The 24229-nt window shown below is 40.8% G+C and overlaps 1 protein-coding gene across 1 annotated transcript in view; it reads left to right on the top strand.

Moving 5' to 3' along the window:
• The first annotated feature begins 537 nt into the window (after positions 1 to 537).
• The window catches only part of LOC139748632 (uncharacterized), a 43328-nt gene continuing 19636 nt past the window's right edge, over positions 538 to 24229 (top strand). The window contains exons 1-2 of the mRNA XM_071661830.1: positions 538 to 639; positions 20065 to 20244. Coding sequence (XP_071517931.1) covers positions 577 to 639; positions 20065 to 20244 — 243 coding nt within the window. The 5' untranslated portion in view covers positions 538 to 576. The remainder of the gene's footprint in view (positions 640 to 20064; positions 20245 to 24229) is intronic.

Below are 24229 nucleotides of genomic sequence, written 5' to 3' on the forward strand. Positions count from 1 at the left end.
GGGAACCATGAAGAAACGGGAAGAATTCTGATCACTCATCTAGGAGGGCAGGTGTTTGTGGGGAATTTTTTTTTGTCCACTGACTCTGTGCTTTGTGAATAAAGTATTTTTTTTTTCAGATAGGGTTATTCTATTCAGGCAATATTTCTATCAATAAAAAAGATAGGCGGGCTTTTTTTTTTTTTTATACAAGTTGGGGCTTCGTGTCAACTAAACTTCGAAAAGTGTCACCAAAATGGTTTCATATTTTCTTGATAAACATTTTGTCCATTTGATATTACAATGTAATTTGAAGTTGTTTTTGTAGATAATTGCGGTATTTTTATTCTTCTCAAGAGACAAAATACTATTTGGGACATTCATACTCGCTAAGTTTTGAAAAGGTAATCACAACTGTATAAATTTCAAGAAAAAACACAAGACCACGAAAGGGAAAGTCATTCCGTACAGTATGGAACAAAAAATTCATAATAAATAAACATTGAAACTCCAAGTTTACTGAAGATCACCTTCAATAGGTTTTCTTTGAATCATTATTTACCCATTTTCTTTTAGCAGCAAACAATAACAACAAATATGGCGGCCACCCGTATAAGCTCACGTTTACCGGGTTTATTGAACTCGCGAACTATATCCTCTGTAAGTACCTTTGCATTGATATTTCTTATGGAAGTGCTACGTTGTCTGATTTATATTTATTAATTCAATTTGGGTAATTAAGGTGTTTTCTAAACTTTGAATCAGTTAATGACGTTAGACTGCTAATAGCAGGTGTTGATGTTACGAATTATGAAGGGTACCTAACTAGGTTACCTTCACGTAGGAAAGTTGTTGATATTATTCTGTAATGGTTGTATTATATGAAGAGAATAGAATGTAATATATGGAGCCTGAGTTTTGATAATCCATTCATCAATATGTGGTGAAGGGGATATTGGTGAGGGTTATGTATATCGTGGAACGTATGGGACGAACACTCGTATTAATTTCAACAAAACACATGTAAACTTCTCTCTTCGTGGTTTTGAGGTTACTTGAAAATTATGTATCTTATGGTCTGCAGTTACAATCCACCACGTACTACATAAATGGATTTTATTACCTGCTTGACCATTGAAATTTGATGAGAATTTGTAGGAATCACGAAAACCTATGGAAAATTCGTTTAACGTCTCCTTAGAAGCTTGAAATTGCCAGTTTTCTCTGTTGCAAATGATTTATGAAAGACATTTTTCTTTGGCAGTTATGTGGGTCTTATTCTTGAATATTCGCTCCAAGTGTTTACGAGCAATCAATGGCTTTTCATGCATTTGCTGCTCACTAAAGCAAGAAATAGCATAACTGTTCCATCCGACTCAAAATTTCTTCATCCTATGACACAGTGCTTATATATATATATATATATATATATATATATATATATATATATATATATATATATACATGGAAAAGTCTTTGGAGCCTGGATGTGGATAGGGAACTATGGTTTTGTAGCATGTGGATGGCAACTAGAGAATGGATGTGAGTGGATATGGCCATTCTCTGTATGTTTCCCAGTGCTACATCACTATCGTAGTGGGCGGTAATGATGGCCCATCCACATATATATATATATATATATATATATATATATATATATATATATATATATATATATATATATATGTATCTTTTCTTTCAAACTATTCACCATTTCCTGTGTTAGCGAGGTAGCGTTAAGAACAGAGGACTGGGCCTTTGAGGGAATATTCTCACCTGGCCCCCTTCCCTGTTCCTTCTTTTGGAAAATTAAAAAAAACGAGAGGGGAGGATTTCCAGCCCCCCGCTCCCTCCCCTTTTAGACGCCTTCTATGACACGCAGGGATTACGTGAGAAGTATTCTTTGTCCTTTATCCCCAGGGATATATATATATATATATATATATATATATATATATTTTTTCTTTTTTGCTGTCTCCCGCGTTTGCGAGGTAGCGCAAGGAAACAGACAAAAGAAATGGCCCAACCCACCCCCATACACATGTATATACATATGTCCACACACGCAAATATACATACCTACACAGCTTTCCATGGTTTACCCCAGACGCTTCACATGCCCTGATTTAATCCACTGACAGCACGTCAACCCCAGTATACCACATCGATCCAATTCACTCTATTCCTTGCCCTCCTTTCACCCTCCTGCATGTTCAGGCCCCGATCACACAAAATCTTTTTCACTCCATCTTTCCACCTCCAATTTGGTCTCCCACTTCTCCTCGTTCCCTCCACCTCCGACACATATATCCTCTTGGTCAATCTTTCCTCACTCATTCTTTCCATGTCCCCAAACCATTTCAAAACACCCTCTTCTGCTCTCTCAACCACGCTCTTTTTATTTCCACACATCTCTCTTACCCTTACGTTACTTACTCGATCAAACCACCTCACACCACACATTGTCCTCAAACATCTCATTTCCAGCACATCCATCCTCCTGCGCACAACTCTATCCATAGCCCACGCCTCGCAACCATACAACATTGTTGGAACCACTATTCCTTCAAACATACAGATTTTTGCTTTCCGAGATAATGTTCTCGACTTCCACACATTCTTCAAGGCTCCCAGGATTTTCGCCCCCTCCCCCACCCTATGATCCACTTCCACTTCCATGGTTCCATCCACTGCCAGATCCACTCCCAGATATCTAAAACACTTTACTTCCTCCATATATATATATATATATATATATATATATATATATATATATATATATATGTGTGTGTGTGTGTGTGTGCGCATATATATATATATATATATATATATATATATATATATATATATATATATATATATATATTTTTTTTTTTTGCTTTGTCGCTGTCTCCCGCGTTTGCGAGGTAGCGCAAGGAAACAGACGAAAGAAATGGCCCAACCCACCCCCATACACATGTATATACATACGTCCACACACGCAAATATACATACCTACACAGCTTTCCATGGTTTACCCCAGACGCTTCACATGCCCTGATTCAATCCACTGACAGCACGTCAACCCCGGTATACCACATCGCTCCAATTCACTCTATTCCTTGCCCTCCTTTCACCCTCCTGCATGTTCAGGCCCCGATCACACAAAATCTTCTTCACTCCATCTTTCCACCTCCAATTTGGTCTCCCTCTTCTCCTCGTTCCCTCCACCTCCGACACATATATCCTCTTGGTCAATCTTTCCTCACTCATTCTCTCCATGTGCCCAAACCATTTCAAAACACCCTCTTCTGCTCTCTCAACCACGCTCTTTTTATTTCCACACATCTCTCTTACCCTTACGTTACTTACTCGATCAAACCACCTCACACCACACATTGTCCTCAAACATCTCATTTCCAGCACATCCATCCTCCTGCGCACAACTCTATCCATAGCCCACGCCTCGCAACCATACAACATTGTTGGAGTTTGAATGGAGAAAAACTGGAGGAAGTGAAGTGTTTTAGATATCTGGGAGTGGATCTGGCAGCGGATGGAACCATGGAAGCGGAAGTGGATCATAGGGTGGGGGAGGGGGCGAAAATCCTGGGGGCCTTGAAGAATGTGTGGAAGTCGAGAACATTATCTCGGAAAGCAAAAATGGGTATGTTTGAAGGAATAGTGGTTCCAACAATGTTGTATGGTTGCGAGGCGTGGGCTATGGATAGAGTTGTGCGCAGGAGGATGGATGTGCTGGAAATGAGATGTTTGAGGACAATGTGTGGTGTGAGGTGGTTTGATCGAGTGAATAACGTAAGGGTTAGAGAGATGTGTGGAAATAAAAAGAGCGTGGTTGAGAGAGCAGAAGAGGGTGTTTTGAAGTGGTTTGGGCACATGGAGAGGATGAGTGAGGAAAGATTGACCAAGAGGATGTATGTGTCGGAGGTGGAGGGAACAAGGAGAAGAGGGAGACCAAATTGGAGGTGGAAAGATGGAGTGAAAAAGATTTTGTGTGATCGGGGCCTGAACATGCAGGAGGGTGAAAGGAGGGCAAGGAATAGAGTGAATTGGAGCGATGTGGTATACCGGAGTTGACGTGCTGTCAGTGGATTGAAGCAGGGCATGTGAAGCGTCTGGGGTAAACCATGGAAAGCTGTGTAGGTATGTATATTTACGTGTGTGGACGTATGTATATACATGTGTATGGGGGGGGGGTTGGGCCATTTCTTTCGACTGTTTCCTTGCGCTACCTCGCAAACGCGGGAGACAGCGACAAAGTATAATAAATAAATATATATATATATATATATATATATATATATATATATATATATATATATATATATATATATATATATATAGGGGATTAAGAATACTTCCCACGTATTCCCTGCGTGTCGTAGAAGACGACTAAAAGGGGAGGGAGCGGGGGGCTGGAAATCCTCCCCTCTCTTTTTTTCTAATTTTCTAAAAGAAGGAACAGAGGGGGGCCAGGTGAGGATATTCTAAAAAAGGCCCAGTCCTCTGTTCTTAACGCTACCTCGCTAACGCGGGAAAAGGCGAATAGTTTAAAAGAAGAAAAGATATATATATATATATATATATATATATATATTTTTTTTTTTTTTTATACTTTGTCGCTGTCTCCCGCGTTTGCGAGGTAGCGCAAGGAAACAGACGAAAGAAATGGCCCCCCCCCCCCCATACACATGTATATACATACGTCCACACACGCAAATATACATACCTACACAGCTCTCCATGGTTTACCCCAGACGCTTCACATGCCCTGCTTCAATCCACTGACAGCACGTCAACCCCGGTATACCACATCGCTCCAATTCACTCTATTCCTTGCCCTCCTTTCACCCTCCTGCATGTTCAGGCCCCGATCACACAAAATCTTTTTCACTCCATCTTTCCACCTCCAATTTGGTCTCCCTCTTCTCCTTGTTCCCTCCACCTCCGACACATATATCCTCTTGGTCAATCTTTCCTCACTCATCCTCTCATGTGCCCAAACCACTTCAAAACACCCTCTTCTGCTCTCTCAACCACGCTCTTTTTATTTCCACACATCTCTCTTACCCTTACGTTACTCACTCGATCAAACCACCTCACACCACACATTGTCCTCAAACATCTCATTTCCAGCACATCCATCCTCCTGCGCACAACTCTATCCATAGCCCACGCCTCGCAACCATACAGCATTGTTGGAACCACTATTCCTTCAAACATACCCATTTTTGCTTTCCGAGATAATGTTCTCGACTTCCACACATTCTTCAAGGCCCCCAGGATTTTCGCCCCCTCCCTCACCCTATGATCCACTTCCGCTTCCATGGTTCCATCCGCTGCCAGATCCACTCCCAGATATCTAAAACACTTCACTTCCTCCAGTTTTTCTCCATTTAAACTCACCTCCCAATTGACTTGACCCTCAACCCTACTGTACCTAATAACCTTGCTCTTATTCACATTTACTCTTAATTTTCTTCTTCCACACACTTTTCCAAACTCAGTCACCAGCTTCTGCAGTTTCTCACATGAATCAGCCACCAGCGCTGTATCATCAGCGAACAACAACTGACTCACTTCCCAAGCTCTCTCATCCCCAACAGACTTCATACTCGCCCATCTTTCCAAAACTCTTGCATTTACCTCCCTAACAACCCCATCCATAAACAAATTAAACAACCATGGAGACATCACACACCCCTGCCGCAAACCTACATTCACTGAGAACCAATCACTTTCCTCTCTTCCTACACGTACACATGCCTTACATCCTCGATAAAAACTTTTCACTGCTTCTAACAACTTTCCTCCCACACCATATATTCTTAATACCTTCCACAGAGCATCTCTATCAACTCTATCATATGCCTTCTCCAGATCCATAAATGCTACATACAAATCCATTTGCTTTTCTAAGTATTTCTCACATACATTCTTCAAAGCAAACACGTGATCCACACATCCTCTACCACTTCTGAAACCACACTGCTCTTCCCCAATCTGATGCTCTGTACATGCCTTCACCCTCTCAATCAGTACCCTCCCACATAATTTACCAGGAATACTCAACAAACTTATACCTCTGTAATTTGAGCACTCACTCTTATCCCCTTTGCCTTTGTACAATGGCACTATGCACGCATTCCGCCAATCCTCAGGCACCTTACCATGAGTCATACATACATTAAATAACCTTACCAACCAGTCAACAATATAGTCACCCCCTTTTTTAATAAATTCCACTGCAATACCATCCAAACCCGCTGCCTTGCCGGCTTTCATCTTCCACAAAGCTTTCACTACCTCTTCTCTGTTTACCAAATCATTTTCCCTAACCCTCTTTGCACACCACCTCGACCAAAACACCCTATATCTGCCACTCTATCATCAAACACATTCAACAAACCTTCAAAATACTCACTCCATCTCCTTCTCACATCACCACTACTTGTTATCACCTCCCCACTTGCGCCCTTCACCGAAGTTCCCATTTGCTCCCTTGTCTTATATATATATATATATATATATATATATATATATATATATATATATATGTGTGTGTGTGTACATGTAGGAAGAGAGGAAAGTGATTGGTTCTCAGTGAATGTAGGTTTGTGGCAGGGGTGTGTGATGTCTCCATGGTTGTTTAATTTGTTTATGGATGGGGTTGTTAGGGAGGTAAATGGAAGAGTTTTGGAAAGAGGGGCAAGTATGAAGTCTGTTGGGGATGAGAGAGCTTGGGAAGTGAGTCAGTTGTTGTTCGCTGATGATACAGCGCTGGTGGCTGATTCATGTGAGAAACTGCAGAAGCTGGTGACTGAGTTTGGTAAAGTGTGTGGAAGAAGAAAGTTAAGAGTAAATGTGAATAAGAGCAAGGTTATTAGGTACAGTAGGGTTGTGGGTCAAGTCAATTGGGAGGTGAGTTTGAATGGAGAAAAACTGGAGGAAGTGAAGTGTTTTAGATATCTGGGAGTGGATCTGGCAGCGGATGGAACCATGGAAGCGGAAGTGGATCATAGGGTGGGGGAGGGGGCGAAAATTCTGGGGGCCTTGAAGAATGTGTGGAAGTCGAGAACATTATCTCGGAAAGCAAAAATGGGTATGTTTGAAGGAATAGTGGTTCTAACAATGTTGTATGGTTGCGAGGCGTGGGCTATGGATAGAGTTGTGTGCAGGAGGATGGATGTGCTGGAAATGAGATGTTTGAGGACAATGTGTGGTGTGAGGTGGTTTGATCGAGTGAGTAACGTAAGGGTAAGAGAGATGTGTGGAAATAAAAAGAGCGTGGTTGAGAGAGCAGAAGAGGGTGTTTTGAAGTGGTTTGGGCACATGGAGAGAATGAGTGAGGAAAGATTGACCAAGAGGATATATGTGTCGGAGGTGGAGGGAACGAGGAGAAGAGGGAGACCAAATTGGAGGTGGAAAGATGAAGTGAAAAAGAATTTGTGTGATCGGGGCCTGAACATGCAGGAGGGTGAAAGGAGGACAAGGAATAGAGTGAATTGGAGCGTTGTGGTATACCGGGGTTGACGTGCTGTCAATGGATTGAATCAAGGCATGTGAAGCATCTGGGGTAAACCATGGAAAGCTGTGTAGGTATGTATATTTGCGTGTGTGGACGTATGTATATACATGTGTATGGGAGGGGTTGGGCCATTTCTTTCGTCTGTTTCCTTGCGCTACCTCACAAACGCGGGAGACAGCGACAAAGTATAAAAAAAAAAAAAAAAAAAAAAAAAAAAATAAATATATATATATATATATATATATATATATATATATATATATATATATATAAAAGACCTCATGCACATATACATAAATATACATACACATATGCAGACATATACATACACACACATGTACATATTCTTGCTTACTTGCCTTCATCTATTCCTGTAGCTCTCTCTCTCTCTCTCTCTCTCTCCCCCCCCACCCCGTCCTGCAGGAAACAGCGTCACTACCCCCTGCTTTAGTGAGGTAATGCCAGGAAAACAGACAAAAAAGGCCACATTCATTCACACACACACACACACACACACATATATATATATATATATATATATATATATATATATATATATATATATATATATATATATATATATTTTTTTTTTTTTTTTTTTTTTTCATACTATACGCCATTTCCCGCATTAGCGAGGTAGCGTTGAGAACAGAGGACTGGGCCTTTGAGGAAATATTCTCACCTGGCCCCCTTCTCTGTTCCCTCTTTTGGAAAATTAAAAAAAATATATATATATATATATATATATATTTTTTTTTTCTTTTTTTTTTTTTGCCGCTGTCTCCCGCGTTTGCGAGGTAGCGCAAGGAAACAGACGAAAGAAATGGCCCAACCCACCCCCATACACATGCCTTGATTCAATCAACTGACAGCACGTCAACCCCGGTATACCACATCGCTCCAATTCACTCTATTCTTTGCCCTCCTTTCACCCTCCTGCATGTTCAGGCCCCGATCACACAAAATCTTTTTCACTTCATCTTTCCACCTCCAATTTGGTCTCCCTCTTCTCCTCGTTCCCTCCACCTCCGACACATATATCCTCTTGGTCAATCTTTCCTCACTCATTCTCTCCATGAGACCAGACCATTTCAAAACACCCTCTTCTGCTCTCTCAACCATGCTCTTTTTATTTCCACACATCTCTCTTACCCTTACGTTACTTACTCGATCAAACCACCTCACACCACACATTGTCCTCAAACATCTCATTTCCAGCACATCCATCCTCCTGCGCATAACTCTATCCATGGTCCAAGCCTCGCAACCATACAACATTGTTGGAACCACTATTCCTTCAAACATACCCATTTTTGCTTTCCGAGATAATGTTCTCGACTTCCACACATTCTTCAAGGCTCCCAGAATTTTCGCCCCCTCCCCCACCCTATGATCCACTTCCACTTCCATGGTTCCATCCGCTGCCAGATCCACTCCCAGATATCTAAAACACTTCACTTCCTCCAGTTTTTCTCCATTCAAACTCACCTCCCAATTGAATTGACCCTCAACCCTACTGTACCTAATAACCTTGCTCTTATTCACATTTACTCTTAACTTTCTTCTTTCACACACTTTACCAAACTCAGTCACCAGCTTCTGCAGTTTCTCACATGAATCAGCCACCAGCGCTGTATCATCAGCGAACAACAACTGACTCACTTCCCAAGCTCTCTCATCCCCAACAGACTTCATATATATATATATATATATATATATATATATATATATATATATATATATATATATATATATATATATAAGACCTCATGCACATATACATAAATATACATACACATATGCAGACATATACATACACACACATGTACATATTCTTGCTTACTTGCCTTCATCCATTCCTGTAGCTGCTGCTGGCCCCCCCCCCCCCCCCCCCCCCACCTGCAGGAAACATCGTCACTACCCCCTGCTTTAGCGAGGTAATGCCAAGAAAACAGACAAAAAAGGCCACATTCATTCACACTTGGTCTCTAGGTGTCATATCTAATGCAGGGAAACTACAGCTCCCTATCCACATCCAGGACCCACAGACCTTTCAGTGGTTTACCACAGATGTTTCACATGCCCTGGTTCAGTCCAAGAGGTCACAGTGGTGTGCAAGATGTAGTATATGTATATAACCATGAGGAAAATGATCACATTGTCAGAGGAGATACAAGAATGAGATAGAAGACATAGAACAATCAGTTGATATACAAGGAAGAGACGTAGCTAAGGTGCCATTAGTAAACAAGCATTACTGGAGGGTTATATTCGGGTCTGGCATAATGCTCGTCACAAACTTTTTATTATGTGGACAGGAAAGGGAACTGTTTACAAATTTCGCTTATGACAAAGCTATCGAGTTTGTTTAAACCTTCACTAATATTAACGTTACAATTCTTTGTTTATTCGATAATAACATATTCAGTGATATTTCTCATAGTAAAGGAGTTACTGTTAATTGCTGAATTTGTGTTACTCCAGTCAGTACAGTGGTCATAATTTTTAACATGATTAACAAAGCATTTTATTTTTGTCCTGTTCTGATACTTTATATATGTTGCTTAAGTCTAACATAAAAGATCCTTACCAGGCTGCCCAACATAAAACATATTACAGTTATTAAAAGGGATTCTGTATGCACAGCCTACAGAATTCTCTGGCGAGTTTTTGATTAAGTTATTCTTTGCAGTATTGTTATTGCTGAAGGCTACATTTATATTGATGGATTTAAGCACTCTGGGAAGTAATGTAAAATTATCACTAAAAAGAATTAAAAGATTCTTGGTATGAAGGGGAGGTTTGGGTTTATAAAATGATTTCATTTCCAACTTAAGGGACTTATCAATGAAAGATTTTGGATACTTTAACTTAGATCCAATAGAATCTATCTTCTTAAAACATCATCAGTAAATTGCGGACCACATGTACATAGTGCCCCCTCATGTGCGCGAGGTAGCGCTAGGAAAAGACAACAAAGGCCACATTCGTTCACTCAGTCTCTAGCTGTCATGAAATAATGCACCGAAACCACAGTTCCCTTTCCACATCCAGGCCCCACAGAACTTTCCCCAGACTCTTCACATGCCCTGGTTCAATCCATTGACAGCACATCAACACCGGTATCCCACATCATTCCAATTCACTCTATTCCTTGCACGCCATTCACCCTCCTGCATGTTCAGGCCCCTATCACTCAAAATCTTTTTCACTTTATCTTTCCACCACCAATTTGGTCTCCCACTTCTCCTCGTTCCCTCCACCTCTGACACATATATCCTCTTGGTCAATCTTTCCTCACTCATTCTCTTGCCTTGCAACCATATAACATAGTTGGAACCACTATTCCTTCAAACATACCCATTTTTGCTTTCCGAGATAATGTTCTCGACTTCCACACATTCTTCAACGCTCTCAGAATTTTCGCCCCCTCCCCCACCCTATGATTCACTTCTGCCTCCATGGTTCCATCTGCTGCCAAATCCACTCCCAGATATCTAAAACACTTTACTTCCTCCAGTTTTTCTCCATTCAAAATTACCTCCCAATTGACTTGTCCCGCAACCCTACTGTACCTATTAACCTTGCTCTTATTCACATTTACTCTCAGCTTTCTTCTTTCACACACTTTACCAAACTCAGTCACCAGCCTCTGCAGTTTCTCACACAAATCAGCCACCAGCGCTGTATCATCAGCGAACAACAACTGACTCATTTTCTAAGCCCTCTCATCCACAACAGACTGCATACTTGCCCCACTCTGCAAAACTCTTGCATTTACCTCCCTAACAACCCCCATCCATAAACAAATTAAACAACCATGGAGACATCACACACCTCTGCCGCAAACCTACATTCAGTGAGAACCAATCACTTTCCTCTATTCCTACGTGTACACATGCCTTACATCCTCGATAAAAACTTTTCACTGCTTCTAACAACTTGCCTCCCACACCATATACTCTTAATACCTTCCACAGAGCATTTCTATCAACTCTATCATATGCCTTCTCCAGATCCATAAATGCTACATACAAATCCATTTGCTTTTCTAAGTATTTCTCACATACATTCTTCAAAGCAAACACCTGATCCACACATCCTCTACCACTTCTGAAACCACACTGCTCTTCCCCAATCTGATGCTCTGTACATGTCTTCACCCTCTCAATCAATACCCTTCCATATAATTTACCAGGAATACTCACCAAACTTATACCTCTGTAATTGAGCACTCACTTTTATCCCCTTTGCCTTTGTACAATGGCACTATGCAAGAATTCCGCCAATCCTCAGGCACCTCACCATGAGACATACATACATTAAATAACCTTACCAACCAGTCAACAATACAGTCACCCCCTTTTATAATAAATTCCACTGCAATACCATCCAAACCCGCCAGATTGCCGGCTTTCATCTTCCGCAAAGCTTTTACTACCTCTTCTCTGTTTACCGAATCATTCTCCCTAGCCCTCTCACTTTGCACACCACCTAGACCAAAACACCTTATATCTGCCACTCTATCATCAAACACATTCAACAAACCTTCAAAATACTCACTCCATCTCCTTCTCACATCACCACTACTTGTTATCACCTCCCAATTAGCACCCTTCCCTCAAGTTCCCATTTGTTCCCTTGTCTTACGCACTTTATTTACCTCCTTCCAAAACATCTTTTTATTCTCCCTAAAATTTAATGATACTCTCTCACCCCAACTCACATTTGCCCTCTTTTTCACCTCTTGCACCTTTCTCTTGACCTCCTTCCTCTTTCTTTTATACATCTCCCAGTCATTTACATTATTTCACTGCAAAAATCGTCCAAATGCCTCTCTCTTCTCTTTCACTAATATTCTTACTTCTTCATCCCACCACTCGCCAATCTTTCTAATTTGCCCACCTGCCACACTTCTCATGCCACAAGCATCTTATTTATTTTATTATACTTTATTGCTGTCTCCCACATTAGCGAGGTAGCGCAAGAAAACAGACGAAAGAATGGCCCAACCCATCCACATACTGTATATACATACATGCCCACACATGCACATATACATACCTATACATTTTAACACATATACATATTTACATACACAGACATATACATATATACACATGTACATAATTCATACTTGCTGTCTTTATTCATTCCCGTCGCCACCCCGCCACACATGAAATAGCATCCCCCCCTCCCCCCGTGAGGTAGCGCTAGGAAAGGACTAAAGGCCACATTTGTTGACACTCAGTCTTTAGCTATTGTGTGTAATGCACTGAAACCACAGCTCCCTTTCCATATCTTGGCCCCACAAAACTTTCCATGGTTTACCCCAGACGCTTCACATGCCCTGGTTCAATCCATTGACAGCACGTCAACCCCGGTATACCATATTGTTCCAGTTCACTCTTTTCCTTGTGCGCTTTTCACTCTCCTGTATGTTCAGCCCATGATCACTCAAAACCATATAATATTGTTGGAACCACTACTCCTTCAAACATACCCATTTTTGCTCTCTGAGATAACGCTCTTGCCTTCCACACATTCTTCAATGCTCCCAGAACCTTCGCCCCCTCCCCCACCCTGTAACACACTTCCATGATTCCATACGCTGCCAAATTCACTCAAGGCAGTAGTTAAAAGAGTCAGAGCAGTCATCTTTCTTTGGAAAAGGCTGCACCAAGGGATGGTTCAAAGAGGAAGGAAAAATCATTTCCAAGTGGAATGAAAAGTCTGCATACAACATTGTAACAGGCAAGCAGTGACTGGAGCTCACTCAAAGGCAAACTTCTTTAGGACTCGAGAATGTATACTATATGATATACACTTTGTCCACCTGGAAGTAGGGAAGTACCTAGAAGACTTATGAATTAAGTGTAGCTGTCATTGCTTCAATAGGAGATGGGGGGTGGAGGGTTAGAAGCATCATCACCTTAAGTTGAATTAAAGGAAAATAAGGTACCAAAAAGATCTGCTTTGTCAGCTGGAGAGTAACTATAGATTAATCAGGTTGGAAGGGAGGGGAAAAGCTCGAATAACAAAAAACGTACAAAATATTTTTCATTGTAAGGATCAGAAAATTTTGTCATTAGAAGAAGAAGTCAAATGAGCAAACTTTATTTTTATGGTAAGCCTGATTAATAAAAACTAATTCTGAGAAGAAATGAAAGGAGACTGAAATCAGAGGAAAGGAACTTTTATGGTCCATTGCACTTTGTCCCTGATGTAAAAGGCATCAGAGCAACAGCACTCAAACCATGACTAGAGGGAAAACGATTCACCAGAATATTTGAAGGATTCCATCCCAGCCAGGATAATCTTCAATATGTGTTCAGCATTACATGAGACACCCTGGCCAGCAAAGCAATACATGTCCCATGGGATGCAGTACAAAATCCACAGAGGGATGACTGCTGATATCTCCCATTGGATGGGGTGTTATGGGTAGGGAACAGAATTAGTGAACTCATAGTAAAAAAAATCAAAAGTAAGATAAAAAGAGAGATGGAGAGTCATAGGAGAGTAGTCTTGATGGCTGGGAACTCGTGTTGGATGTATGATTAATTACTGCACATCATACAGGCAAGAAAAAGAAAGGACTAACCTTCACCAGAATCATCTCAAGAAAAACCTAATGCATTTTTGTATGATACATTGAAATCCCCTGCATACACGATTTCAGCACATGGATGTGAAGAAAGCAATAGTTTGGAGCAAAAAATTTCTCATGATAAGAGGGAATGGGGGGATATATATATACAAGTTTTTACCAAAGATGAAAGGCATGTGTACGAGCAGGAGGAGAGGAAAGTGACTGGTGAATGCAAGAGTTTTGGAGAGAGGGGCAAGTATGCAGCCTGTTCTAGATGAGAGGGCTTGGGAAGTCAGTCAGTTGTTGTTCACTGATGATATAGCGCTGGTGGCTGATTCGGGTGAGAAACTGGAGAAAGAAAGTTGAGAGTAAATGTGAATAAGAGCAAGGTTATTAGGTTCAGTAGGGTTGAGGGACAAATTAACTGGGAGGTAAGTTTGAATGGAGAAAAACTGGAGGAAGTAAAGTGTTTTAGATATCTGGGAGTGGACTTAGCAAAGGATGGAACCATGGAAGTGGAAGTGAGTCACAGGGTGGGTGAGGGGGCGAAAGTTCTGAAAGCGTTGAAGAAGGTGTGGAAAGCAAGAATGTTATCTTGGAGAACAAAAATGGGTATGTTTGAAGGAATGGTGGTTCCAACAATGTTATATGGTTGCAAGGTGTGGGCTATAGATAGAGTTGTGCGGAGGAGGGTGGATGTGCTGGAAATGAGATGTTTGAGGACAATATGTGGTGTGAGGTGGTTTGATCGAGTAAGTAATTAAAGGGTAAGAGTGATTTGTGGTAGTAAAAAGAGTGTGGTTGAGAGAGCAGAAGAGGGTGTTTTGAATTAGTTTGGTCACATGGAGAGAATGAGTGAGGAAAGATTGACAGAGAGGCCATATGTGTCAGAAGTGGAGGGAATGAGGAGAAGCGGGAGACCAAATTGGAGGTGGAAAGATGGAGTGAAAAAGATTTTGAGTGATCAGGGCCTGAACATGCCAGAGGGTGAAAGGCGTGCAAGGAATACAGTGAATTGGAACGATGTAGTATACCGGGGCCGACGTGCTGTCAGTGGATTGATCCAAGGCACGTGAAGCATCTGGGGTAAACCATGGAAAGTTTTGTGGGGCCTGGATGTGGAAAGGGAGCTGTGGTTTCGGTGCATTATGCATGACAGCTAGAGACTGAGTGTGAACGAATGTGGCCTTTGTTGTCTTTTCCTAGCGTTACCTCACACACATGCGGGAGGGAGGGGGTTTTCATTTCATGTGTGGCGGGGTGGCGACGGGAATGAATAAGGGCAGACAGTATGAATTATGTACATGTGTATATATGTATATGTCGGTGTGTGTGTATATATATGTATACGTTGAGATGTATAGTTATGTATATGTGCGTGTGTGGACGTGTATGTATATACATGTGTATGTGGGTGGGTTGGGCCATTCTTTCGTCTGTTTCCTTGCACTACCTCGCTAATGCAGGAGACAGTGACAAAGTATAATAAATATAAAAAATACCACGTGCATATTTCAACATTCACATTTCATTTATACAGGCAGAACTCTTTTTACGTGAATTAATGAAAAATAATCATAATTCATTGAAGATATAAATCCTGATACAAAAGATAGTGGTGCATATTCTTAAAGTGGGTACATTGGTGAGCCTGTAGATTCATCACACCAAAATGATTTATATGCATTCTCTTTGATGACCTGAGGATGGCTGTGATAGGAAATATTTTTCCATCTTTGGTTACAGGCTGACAGTGAACCCTATTGTTAACAAACAATCATTACTAGGGATTTTAAATGAAGGCAGGAGCCAATAAAATGTTGCAGAAAGAAGAAATATGTTTGTGAAAAGGAAATGAAAGTCCCAGATTTTCTTTGCATTGTTGGAGGCAGAAATTGTGATCCACTACATATGGTAATGTTTAGAAGTATTGTCATTAGAGCCAAAGCCCTGAAGCTATATATAAAACTGTTTTCTTACTAAGTTATGGATGTGTTATTAACACGAGTTTTTCATGATTATTAAAACATATATTGAGAGCTTTGTCATACAAGTTATTTCTTGCATAAGAAAGGAATGTAGAGTTGGAGGGTGGAACGAAGAGGTATGGTACATTTTTGTCATACATTAGTTGTTTCTTGTGTAAGAAAGGAATGTAGATTGGGAGGGTAGAATGAGAAGATATGGTATGTTTAATTAAGTGGTGAAGAGAGTTCAATGTGGAGCACATAAGTGGTCCTTTGGCCACTTGAAAATTAATTTGAAGAATATGTGCAAATATAGCTAAGTGGGAATAGTTTTGCAAGAAATGTGAAAAGATAAAAAGGACAGGTTGAGAGAGTAAATGCATAAAAGAGATGTCTCAGTGAAGGAAATGGTAGGTGTGTGTGGAAGTGGCTCTGCATCTGGTGGCTTGATGTATTGCATGAGGAAGTGAGTAGAATATGGATAGATAATTAGATTGACATGCTGATATCAGTAGTTAAACCTTTTGCATGATCAGCCTTTTTTATTTATTTCATTTATTTTGCTTTGTCGCCATCTCCCGCATCAGCGAGGTAGCGCAAGGAAACAGACGAAAGAATGGCCCAACCCGCCCACATACACATGTATATACATACACGTCCACACACGCAAATATACATACCTATGCATCTCAATGTACACATATATATACACACACACACATATACATATATACACAGGTACATAATTCATACTGTCTGCCTTTATTTGTTCCCATCGCCACCTCGCCACACATGGAATAAACAACCCCCTTCCCCCTCATGTGTGCGAGGTAGTGCTAGGAAAAGACACCAAAGGTCCCATTCGTTCACACTCAGTCTCTAGCTGTCATGTAATAATGCACCGAAACCACAGCTTCCTTTCCACATCCAGGCCCCACACAACTTTCCATGGTTTACCCCAGACGCTTCACATGCCCTGGTTCAATCCATTGACAGCATGTCGACCCCAGTATACCACATCGTTCCAATTCACTCTATTCCTTGCACGCCTTTCACCCTCCTGCATGCTCAGGCCCTGATCACTCAAAATCTTTTTCACTCCATCCTTACCCCTCCAATTTGGTCTCCCACTTCTCCTCGTTCCCTCCACCTCTAACACATATATCCTCTTGGTCAGTCTTTCCTCACTCATTCTCTCCATGTGACCAAACAATTTCAAAACACCCTCTTCTGCTCTCTCAACCACAATCTTTTTATTTCCACACATCTCTCTTACCCTTACATTACTTACTCGATCAAACCACCTCACACCACATATTGTCCTCAAACATCTCATTTCCAGCACATCCACCCTCCTGCGCACAACTCTATCCATAGCCCACGCCTCGCAACCATACAACATTGCTGGAACCATATTCCTTCAAACATACCCATTTTTGTTCTCCAAGATAACATTCTTGCTTTCCACACCTTTCCACACCATGTTTCCATCCGCTGCCAGATCCACTCCCAGATATCTAAAACACTTCACTTCCTCCAGTTTTTCTCCATTCAAACCCACCTCCCAATTGACCCGACCCCCAACCCTACTGTACCTAATAACCTTACTCTTACTCACATTTACTCTTAACTTTCTTCTTTCACACACTTTACCAAACTCAGTCACCAGCTTCTGCAGTTTCTTACATGAATCAGCCACCAGCGCTGTATCATCAGCGAACAACAACTGACTCACTTCTCAAGCTCTCTCATCCAGAACAGACTGCATACTTGCCCCTCTCCAAAACTCTTGCATTCACCTCCCTAACAACCCTATCCATAAACAAATTAAACAACCATGGAGACATCACACACCCCTGCCGCAAACCCACACTCACTGAGAACCAATCACTTTCCTCTCTTCCGACACGTACACATGCCTTACATCCTCGATAAAAACTTTTCACTGCTTCTAACAACTTGCCTCCCATACCATATATTCTTAAAACCTTCCACAGAGCATCTCTATCAACTCTATCATATGCCTTCTCCAGATCCATAAATGCTACATACAAATCCATTTGTTTTTCTAAGTATTTCTCACATACATTCTTCAAAGCAAACGCCTGATCCACACTTCCTCTACCACTTCTGAAACCACACTGCTCTTCCCCAATCTGATGCTCTGTACATGCCTTCACCCTTCCAGTCAATACCCTTCCATATAATTTACCAGGAATACTGAACAAACTTATACCTCTGTAATTTGAGCACTCACTCTTATCCCCTTTGCCTTTGTACAATGGCACTATGCAAGCATTCCGCCAATCCTCAGGCACCTCACCATGAATCATACATACATTAAATAACCTTACCAACCAGTCAACAATACAGTCACCCCCTTTTTTGATAAATTCCACTGCAATACCATCCAAACCTGCTGCCTTGCCGGCTTTCATCTTCCGTAAAGCTTTTACTACCTCTTCTCTATTTACCAAATCATTTTCCCTAAACCTCTCACTTTGAACACCACCTTGACCAAAACACCCTATATCTGCCACTCTATATCATCAAACACATTCAACAAACCTTCAAAACACTCACTCCATCTCCTTCTCACATCACCACTACTTGTTATCACCTCCCCATTAGCTCCCTTCACTGAAGTTCCCATTTGCTCCCTTGTCTTACGCACTTTATTTACTTCCTTCCAAAACATCTTTTTATTCTCCCTAAAATTTAATGATACTCTCTCACCCCAACTCTCATTTGCCCTCTTTTTCACCTTTTGCACCTTTCTCTTGACCTCCTGCCTCTTTTTTTTTTTTTTATACATCTCCTACTCATTTGCATTTTTTCCCTGCAAAAATCGTCCAAATGCCTCTCTCTTCTCTTTCACTAATAATCTTACTTCTTCATCCCACCACTCACTACCTTTTCTAATCAACCCACCTCTCACGCTTCTCATGCCACAAGCATCTTTTGCGCAAGCCATCACTGCTTCCCTAAATACATCCCATTCCTCCCCCACTCCCCTTACCTCCTTTGTTCTCACCTTTTTCCATTCTGTACTCAGTCTCTCCTGGTACTTCCTCACACAAGTCTCCTTCCCAAGCTCACTTACTCTCACCACTCTCTTCACCCCAACATTCTCTCTTCCTTTCTGAAAACCCCCACAAATCTTCACCTTCGCCTCCACAAGATAATGATCAGACATCCCTCCAGTTGCACCTCTCAACACATTAACATCCAAAAGTCTCTCTTTCGTGCGTCTATCAATTAACATGTAATCCAATAGCGCTCTCTGGCCATCTCTCCTACTTACATATGTATACTTATGTATATCTTGCTTTTTAAACCAGGTATTCCCAATCACCAGTCCTTTTTCAGCACATAAATCTACAAGCTCTTCACCATTTCCATTTACAACACTGAACACTCCATGTATACCAATTATTCCCTCAACTGCCACATTACTCACCTTTGCATTCAAATCACCCATCACTATAACCCGCTCTTGTGCGTCAAAACCACTAACACACTCATTCAGCTGCTCCCAAAACACTTGCCTCATGATCTTTCTTCTCATGCCCAGGTGCATATGCACCAATAATCACCCATCTCTCTCCATCAACTTTCAGTTTTACCCAAATCAATCTAGAATTTACTTTCTTACACTCTATCACATACTCCCACAACTCCTGATTCAGGAGTAGTGCTACTCCTTCCCTTGCTCTTGTCCTCTCACTAACCCCTGACTTTACTCCCAAGACATTCCCAAACCACTCTTCCCCTTTACCCTTGAGCTTCGTTTCACTCAGAGCCAAAACGTCCAGGTTCCTTTCCTCAAACATACTACCTATCTCTCCCTTTTTCTCATCTTGGTTACATCCACACACATTTAGACACCCCAATCTTAGCCTTCGAGGAGGATGAGCACTCCTCGTGTGACTCCTTCTTCTGTTTCCCCTTTTAGAAAGTTAAAATACAAGCCTTTTATCTTGCATAATCTTTTCCAGAGTGCTGCTGTGTATGCTAAACCTATAAAAGTGCCCAACATGGAATTGAAGGAGAGATATTGGCAGATGGAGTTTCATCAGAAGAACAAGGGGAAAATATATGATAAGAAGCCTTTTCGAATAACATTGAAAGCAGGGAAGAAGTACTTATGGTGTGCTTGTGGAAACAGCAAATCTCAGGTATGGCAATTAAGGAACTAGATGTGTGTCATGTTTATAACAAATATTATGCATAACTGTAATTTTCCCTTTATTGTGTACTAATTCATGAAAGACTTTCATGGTTCATTTTAATCACTGCATGTCAGACAGGCTCATTCATATTTGCTCATTTCTTAGATTGAAGAAGGCATTTATCTGTAATTATCTTTCATCTAAGCTAATAACCTTGCTTTTATTCATATTTACTCTCAGCTTCCTTTGTCACCAACTTCTGCAGTTTCTCACTTGAAAATTACTGTCACTCTTAGTATTTATCAGTCTAGTTCACTGTGTCCTGGGTTAGCGAGGTTGCTGCAGGAACAGGCGAAGAAAGGCCTAATTCGCTCACATCCATTCTCTATCTGTCATGTGAAATGCACTGAAATCATAGCTCCCTCTCCACAACCAGGTCCCACAGACCTCTCTGTGCATTCCCCTGACTGCTTCATGTGTTGTGGTTCAGTCCATTGACAGCATGTTACCACTTATATAACATATCTCATCATTTTCTGTACCATATCTCATCATTTTCCTCTAACCTTTGCACACCTTTCACAATCCTACATGTTCAGGGCTGGAGCACTTAAAATAGTTTTCAAGCCATCCTTCCATATCCAGTTTGGTGTCCCTCTTCTTGTTTCTTCCTCACCTGACACATTTGTCAGAAATGTCAGCCTGACCTCCCATATGTTCAGACAATATCAGCACACCCTCTTCAGTTCTTATTACCACACCTTTCTTTAACCCTTTTACTGCTTGCTTGATTAAACCACCTCAAACCACATATTGTCTTCAAATATTCCATTTCCAACAGATTCACCTTTCTATGCACATCCCCAACTATAGTTTATGCCTCCCATCAGAACAACATTGTTAGAACTGCTATGTCTTTAAACATGCATTTTTGCCCTCCCAGATAAGTCTCTCTTTCCATGCATACCTCCATGCTCCCAGAACCTTAATCTCCTATATGATCACATTAATGGAAGTTTGCTTTAAAATTTTTATAAACCTAAGCATTATGTTTCACCTCAGTGATAGCTATGTATGTTGTCCTAGTTGTAAATGATAGTGTTTAGAGTTTATGGACTGTGTATGTCAACAGACATGAGTGTTACAGTTACAGGGTTGATGAGCATTACTAATGCGTTTCTGATAAAAAGAAGAATATTATAAACGATATGCATGATTTGTGGTTTTGGTTTGGGAAAAATTATTAGGTTTCAGTACCTCAAGGTGATACTCTAGTTTTACTTAAGTATCCAAGCCTCACCCTGCCTTCTTGTGGTGACCTTGTTATTACACCCCTTGGGGGTGGGACTAAAGGGGAAGGCATTGCCCAACTACATCAGGGCAATACTTTTAAATTTAGACAAACATCTGAGGTGTGCTTTTTTTTTTTAACAATTGTGTAGCCTTGCTGCCTCTGGAAACACTGTGCTGGAGTTGCCCTCTGCCAGTGGACCTGTCAAAGGTGAGGCACAAAAGGCTAAGAAGCAGCACTGGAGTATACCAGTTATGCCAAGAACTAAAAGAGATGAGCAATTGAGGGTGATGGTGCTGAATGTGAGAGTAAAAGGAGGGAGCTTGTGAAAGGTTTAAATGTTTTAGCATGGATGTGCTAGGTATTGGGAAAACCCATATCCTTGGGCAGGATGTGTGGAACAAAAATGGAAATTTGAATGCAAGGTATGGGAAGGCATGGAAGGAGGTGTGGTATGGGCAGGAATGAATGAAATATTTGGATTAAAGGAAAAGAAGGATGTGCTATTCTGCTATCACCAAGAGTGTAGAAGGGTGTTACAGAGCATGAATGGAATGGATCAAGAATAGTGTGGTTGAAAGGAAAGCTTGGGATTGTGAAGTATTATGCATGGGTATGTGTGTATGTGCCTGTAAATATAAAGACTGTACAAGGTAAGGATGAAATGGAGCTTTTCTGGAGAAATTTGAATTACTGTATACATGAATGTGAATGAGAGGAATGTGTTCGTATTGTGTGATATGAATGCGAAAGTGAGATTTGATGAATTGGGTGATATCGTTGGTAAATGGGAGTGCCTGGAGTAAACGAGATGATCCACATATATCATGGATGAGAAATGATGAAAGAGAAGAGCAAAAGGCTGTGATTGACTATGTGGGAGTGGATGAAAGATCGAGAAAGGCCGTGCTAGAAGCTAGAGTCATTACAGGATTCTTTGGAGACTCTGACCATTTTGCTGTTCTTTTGGGGATAAGGATCAGGGAGAAGTGTAGGTATGGTGTAAGGAAGAACGGAGAGGTAAAAGTGTAGGCAAATAAAAAGATGATTCGGAAAAAATGCAAGCAGTATGAAAGGAAGGTAACTGAAAGCAATGGAAGTGAAGTGAATGTAGGGATGCAGTCATGTGTGAATGAAGTGTTTAAAATGTTTAGAGAAATACTATTAAAGGTTGATGTTTAGAGAAATACTATTAAAGGTTGATGAAATAGTAGTTGGGTACAAGGTAGTGAGATATAGGAATAAAAAGGGCAATGCATGGTGGACAGATGAGATCAGAAATGCTGTGGAAGAGAAGAAAAGGCATATGGTAGATTGCTCTAAAGGAGGAGGGAAGAATGCAAAATATGGAAGTGGAATGTTAAAAAGCAGATAGAGGAAAGCAAAGAAAGAATAGGTGAAGAATTTGGAAGTCAAGTGAAAAGATTTGGGATGATAAGAAACTATACTGGAAGGAGGTGGATGTAAGAGTGGAAATGTTAATGTGAGAAGTAAGGAAGAGGAGTTGTTGAATCAAAAGGAGGAAGTGAAAGGAAGAGGGAAAGTGTATTTTTAACTGATGAATGTAGGACAAGGGGAAGCAGCAGTTGTTATGTGCTTGGGTATGGAGGATGGAAGGAAGAGGATACAAGTGCAAGGGCCTATAGCAAAAAGGGAGGTAAGAAGGGCAATAATGAGGCTGAAGGTAGGAAAGGCACCTTGAGTGGATGGGATTATGGCCAAAATGGAGGAGACAGTGTGATAGAGTGGATGCATCTTATATGTAATTTATCATGGAAACAGAAGGTTGTGCCTGAGGATTGGGTGAAAGCTATTATCGTTCCTTTGTTCAAAGGAGAAGGTCCCAAGGATATTTGTAGCAATTATAGGGGAATAAGTATTAAAGCATCCAGGAAGAGTGTATGCAAGAATACACTGGTCAACAAAGATTTTGTCCCATGGAAAAAAAATATCTGTTTCTTATGTATTTTTGCACGTTGAATCCAAAGATGTTTTTAGAATTTCTCTATCACCCATGTTTTTTTGTTTTTGTTTTAGCATACTTGTATATCATTACATACCATAAATATGTACCCGTGCTCTACAGAGCATTTGAAACAAAATGTTTAATAGCTATTTTCATTGTTTGTTAAGTGCAGTAGCTTCTTTTTGAAAGCCCAAGTCTTGATAAAGGAGTCACCAGGGGCCTGCAGAAACATGACTGGAAATGCTGGGACATTCAGACAGTTCCTACACCTGAGTAGCAGTTCTCTGTCAGTTGTTGTCTAGGACTCAATGTGTAAACAGTGTCTTCACTCTGTTGACAGATTGTGCTTTTGTGTACTCAAGTGTTGTGCTGATACCTCATCCACCATTATGATGCTTAAAAACTGTGTAAATAATCCAAATTCTTTCTGCTACATCTGTGGTGAATTGACATTCAAATTGCAAAAATGTTCTTTCACACCCCTCATTAAAAAATGCTATGAACATTACTTTGGTTGTAAAGTGGGCAACCTGGATAAAAGTTGGGCCCACCATATTTGTTGTCACATGTGTTATGTTCTCACAGCATGGACAAAAGTGTCATGCTGTATGCCTTTTGCCATTCCTATAGTTTGGAGGGAACCCAAAGATCACTTCGGATAGCTATTTCTGCCTTACAGATATAAATAGTATAACATCAGAATCCAAGCATGTTGTTAAATGTCCTAATTTACC

Source organism: Panulirus ornatus, chromosome 5, assembly GCF_036320965.1.
Source record: "Panulirus ornatus isolate Po-2019 chromosome 5, ASM3632096v1, whole genome shotgun sequence".
Classification (NCBI taxonomy): Eukaryota; Metazoa; Arthropoda; class Malacostraca; order Decapoda; family Palinuridae; genus Panulirus; species Panulirus ornatus.